Raw genomic sequence first — 4,927 nt, 5'->3', positions numbered from 1 at the left:
GGGGGAAAGGGGGGGGGGCGGGGGGGGGGGTGCCTGGGCTCTCTCTGAGCCCTATGTCTGAGACGCCCTCTCCTCCCTTCTCCCAGCCAAGCTGCTCTTCTCCTCCAGCTTCCTCATCTTCCTGCTGATGCTCATCCTTCTGGGGAAGGGATTCACGGTGACACGGTGCCCAGGCTGGGGCGGGAGGGAGTGCTGGGAGGAGGTGTGGCTGGGCTAGGGAACAGGACACTGGGGTGGATCTGGGGGGTGGCTGCCCGCTTCTCCCTGACAGCCCCCCACCCCTGCTGTCTCCCTTCATGGCCTGCTGCCAGGGGCCGCATCAGCCACTCAGGCTCCGTGAAGTTGTCTGTCTACATGACCCTCTACACTCTCACCCACGTGGTGCTGCTCATTTACGAAGCCGAGGTAAGCCTTGCCTCCCCGCCCCTCCCCAAGCTTTTGGCCACCTCCTCCACCTGTCTGCCAGCCCTCTGCCACATCGCACTCTTGCTGGCTCGCTCTCTCCCACTCTGCGATTTCTGCCTGCCCATCTGTCTCTCTAAGTGCATGCCTCCTCTCTTCACCATCTCTGAGGAGCCTTCTTCCTCCTCCCTCTGTCTCTCACTGTCTGTCACATTTATGCTCAATGTCATGACTGAGAGTTCAGGAGTCACACAGACCTGGATTCCACTTGGGCTCTCCCGCTTCCCAGCTAGCTGACCTTGGGTGATGCCCACCTCTTCTAAGCCTGTTTCCTCTTCTATAAAATTGGGAGGGTCTTACTTATTTATCCCAGGGCTCCTCTAAGGCTTTATATTACCTTGGCTTTGACTTTGGCCAAAAGCTGTCCCTTTTGTTTCCCCCTCTGTGAAGTGGGGGTGATAATAAGACCCACCCCATTGAGTCGATGCAAATGGAAAAGCTTATGCATGGTAGTGGTTAGCCCCATGTTGGGCCCCTGGTAGCAAATGTACTCTCTTTCTTTTTCACTCTCTCTCTACCGCTATGTGCTTCTATTTCCATTTTGTTCTCTCCTGCTGCTTCTGTCCTGAGCAAATACCTCTGCCCCCTGGGCGCCCAGGGGTGGGGTCTAGGGTCTGGGGTCCTTGTGTGGAGGGTAGGAGGTCAAGGCTGTGACGAACCCTCTCCCTTGGGTGCAGTTCTTTGACCCAGGCCAGGTACTGTACACGTACGAGTCGCCGGCGGGCTATGGGCTCATTGGGCTGCAGGTGGCGGCTTACGTGTGGTTCTGCTACGCTGTGCTCGTCTCCTTGCGCCACTTCCCGGAGAAGCAGCCCTTTTACGTGCCCTTCTTTGCTGCCTACACCCTCTGGTGAGACGTGCTGGGCCCCCAAGCTGTCCCTGTCTCCCGGGGCTTCCCAGAAATGGGTGTTCATTTCTCAGACCCTCTTCGGTGAGGCCGATGGGCTTGCAAGTCAGCTAGCTGTCCTAGAGTCTGTCACTTACCCACTTTGTGACCCGGGGAAAATTATTTCCCCAACTAAAAAAACAAAAACAAATAGAGAGCGCCTCAGGTTGCTTACCCATAAAGAGTTACCTTGAGCACGCATAGGGCAATATAGAAGGGCCTTGTGTCTGGCATGTAGTAGGTATTCAATAAAAGCTAGCTGTAGTTTTTTAGCATTTGACATAACATAGTCGTACAGTGGGCAGATTCTAAGCCTGACTCCCTGGGTTCAGATCCCAGTTCTAAAGCTTGTAAGTTGTATGACCTCACACAAATCAATGAACTTCGCTCTGCCTCAGTGTTCTCACCTGTTTAATGGGGATGGAAAGTGTACATGCCTTATAGAGTCATTGTGAGAGTTAATGAGTTTACATACGTGAGAAGCTTAGAAACAGGTCTGGCTTGCAGTTGAGTCCATAATTGTTATTAGCATATGTGAAGGCATTCGGCAAACACCTTTTGATTTCCTATCAGGTGCCAGGATTTGGGGTGGGGTGGAACAGAGTTAAATTCAACCTAGTCTTTGCCTTCCAGAATTTCCTAGTGGGATTCCTGCCCCCTTTTAACCTCTGGCTTCTGAAGGTCACACTGGCTTCTGTCCAATTTGGGATGCACCCGGGCCCTGCGTGTGTGCGTGGCAGGGGGGCTGGGGCCATAGGTCAGGGAGGAGGGCAGGGGCAGTGTCTCTACTGACCTAGCATCTCCCCTTCAGGTTCTTTGCCGTTCCTGTCATGGCCCTGATCGCCAACTTTGGGATCCCCAAGTGGGCCCGGGAGAAGATTGTCAATGGCATCCAGCTGGGGATCCATTTGTATGCCCATGGCGTGTTCCTGGTGAGGAAGGGCATCCAGGTGGGGGTGGGAGCCTGATGGGCGGACGGTGGGTGAGGCTCCCCAACCCCTGAACTGCTGGGACCTTCCGTTCTGAGCTCTCCATCCATTTCCCTTCTCTTCATCCTTTACTCATTCAACAGACACATACTGGGACCCTGCTGGTTTCCTGCGGGCCACTCTGCTGTGTCCCCCCAAGAGGCCAGCCTCTTCTATTCTCTCCCTCCTTGTGTCCTGGCCTCTTTCACCAACCACACCCTCTTTTTTTTTTTTTTTTTCCTTAAGTAAACTTTACGGTCAATGTGAAGATCAAACTCATGACCTTGAGATGAAGAGTCACATGCTCTACTGACTGAACTCCGCTCTCTTTCTTGGTCCCTCCCCATTCCTGACCCTGTGCCCCCCGACTCTCACATTTCCCTTCTGTATCCCACTGCCTTCCCAAACCCCTTGGTCATTACTCCACCCTTCACCAACACATTCTGCCATCTGCCACACCATCACAGGCCATTGTTCAGGAAGAAGCAGGTGGAGAGGGTCAGGCTGGAGCTCCAGGGGGCCTAGATCTGAATGACAGCAGGAGGGGATCAGCACCAAACCTCTTCTTTGCCCTGGTTTATATCCTATCTGGCCTTCTGGGTGACAGTTCATATATCTTGTTTAATTGTGTCAGAGCTGCCCCAGGACAGGATAGATAATGGTCATTGTACCCACTATACAGAAGAGGGAAGCCAAGGCCCAAACAGGGGAGGTGACCCGCCAGAGCTCCATGGCCTCTGGTAGCAGTGCAGGGCCTTTGCGCCCCATCCTTCCACAGCCAGCCCTAAGCGGGAGCCAGACAGGAACATAGACATTGGTGAGGACCCAGGCTCCTGACCCCTGGGGTCCACAGTGTGCTCTGAGTAGTGAATGTACTCAGTCACAGATGGCCTGGTCCCACATTTTCTACCCCAGAGCCTGACTTAGGTACAGACTCACCTTCCCAGGGCAGCCCTTCCTGAAGCTCTGCAGGAAGTCAGAAAGGGACAGAAACAGGAAAAATGCTAAAAACCATTATGTACCAAGCTCTACCCTCTCCTCATTTTTCCAACTAGGCACTGCCATCCCTTTTCCCCAGTGAGGCTCAGGGAGTTTTAGCAATGTGCCCCAGGTCCCATACTCAACAAGCTGTGGGGTGAGAGGTGGGGTGCAGGCCCTGAGCCCCAAAATGCAGTGACCTCTTAGCTATAGTTCACCTTCACCCAGTTCCTTTTGTAAAAATGCACAGTTAGCTCAGCACAGTCCCCTTCTGCTGCTCGCTGCTTTCAGCTGCTTGTCCCCAGGGCCTTAGAGGGGTCGTGCTGGGATTCCGCGTGCAGTGCTCGAGTCACACCCAGTCCTGCCACACCCAGTCCCTGCCCTCAAGATCTACTAGACTAGCTGGGGACACACTTCCTACATTCAACCAGTATTTATTGAGTGCTTATGCACCAAGTACTGTTCCAAAAGGTATTGGGGATTCTGCAGGGAACTGAACAAATTCCTGCCCTCACAGAGCTAACCTTCTAGAGTTTTATCAGGTGTTGTGGTCCAATTGACCTTTCTGTGTTTATGAAAATATTCTATACTCTGTGCTGTCCGATTCAATAGCTACTATCCACCTGTGGCTATTGAGCACTTCCATGGGACTAGTGTGACTAAAAACAAAACCTTTAGTTTCATGTTGATTAAGTTAAATGTAAATACCCCCATATGGCTAGTGGGTATCATACCGGACAGTGAAGGCCGCTGAAACGGAACCAGTGATAAGTCAGTGATCCGGGCTCTGATGGAGGAAGCATCAGAGCTGTGACGGAGGAAAAAGTCAGAACTCAACACACACTGCTGAGAGCCTGGGTAGGCCGCCTAATCCGGAGTGAAGGACTGTAGGGAAGCGCGGGGGATGTCAAGTGAAGGGGAATCCTTACGACCCCATGTTTATGGAGACAGCCTGAGGCCCGGACAGTGCTGCTCCAACCAGCACCTGGCCTCTCGCCCCAGATCATGACACGCCCGTCGGCGGCCAACAAGAACTTCCCGTACCACGTGCGCACGTCGCAGATCGCCTCAGCCGGGGCCCCGGGCCCCGGAGGGAGCCAATCCACGGACAAGCCCTTCCCGCAGCACGTCTATGGGAACGTGACGTTCATCAGCGACTCGGTGCCCAACTTCACGGAGCTCTTCTCCATCCCCCCGCCCGCCTCCTNCGCGCCCCGCCCGCCCCCCGGCGCCCGCGCCCACCCTGCCAGCCTGGGTCCTGGCGCTGTTGCGCACGCCCCCGCAGACGCCACGCGCCGTGCCCCCGCCACCGGCCTTCCGAGGCACTCCACCCACTCCCCGGCCGCCGCCGGAGTTCGCCCGGCGCGCTCCGACACCGCCCCTAGAGTACCTAGCCCCGCTGCCCAGGCGCCCGGCCGCCCGCTCCTTCCCCGATTGACACCTGCGCCCGCACCTCGGGAGGGGGGCTCCTTTGCGGGGAGGGGGACGGGCCTTCGGGGCCGCATCTGCCCCCCGTGGGGCTCGGACGGCCTCTGACCCTGAACCCCCTCCCAGGCCGGGAAGCAGGTGGAGGAGACGGCGGTGGCGGCGGCGGTGGCCCCGAGGGGCCGTGTGGTGGCCAGGGCCGGGCCGG

The 4,927-nt window shown here is 56.0% G+C and overlaps 1 protein-coding gene across 1 annotated transcript in view; it reads left to right on the top strand.

The window, feature by feature from the left end:
- The window catches only part of TMEM145 (transmembrane protein 145), a 9,936-nt gene that overhangs the window by 4,727 nt on the left and 282 nt on the right, over positions 1-4,927 (top strand). The window contains exons 12-17 of the mRNA XM_077768130.1: positions 87-165; positions 312-405; positions 1,140-1,312; positions 2,160-2,280; positions 4,297-4,503; positions 4,849-4,927. The exon at positions 4,849-4,927 is cut by the window's right edge and continues 282 nt beyond it. Coding sequence (XP_077624256.1) covers positions 87-165; positions 312-405; positions 1,140-1,312; positions 2,160-2,280; positions 4,297-4,503; positions 4,849-4,927 — 753 coding nt within the window. The remainder of the gene's footprint in view (positions 1-86; positions 166-311; positions 406-1,139; positions 1,313-2,159; positions 2,281-4,296; positions 4,504-4,848) is intronic.

This window comes from Crocuta crocuta, unplaced genomic scaffold (genome assembly GCF_008692635.1).
Source record: "Crocuta crocuta isolate KB4526 unplaced genomic scaffold, BGI_CrCroc_1.0 scaffold886, whole genome shotgun sequence".
NCBI lineage: Eukaryota > Metazoa > Chordata > Mammalia > Carnivora > Hyaenidae > Crocuta > Crocuta crocuta.
The sequence above is the reverse complement of the archived record's forward strand: the minus strand, read 5'-3'. Positions and strand labels throughout refer to the sequence as shown.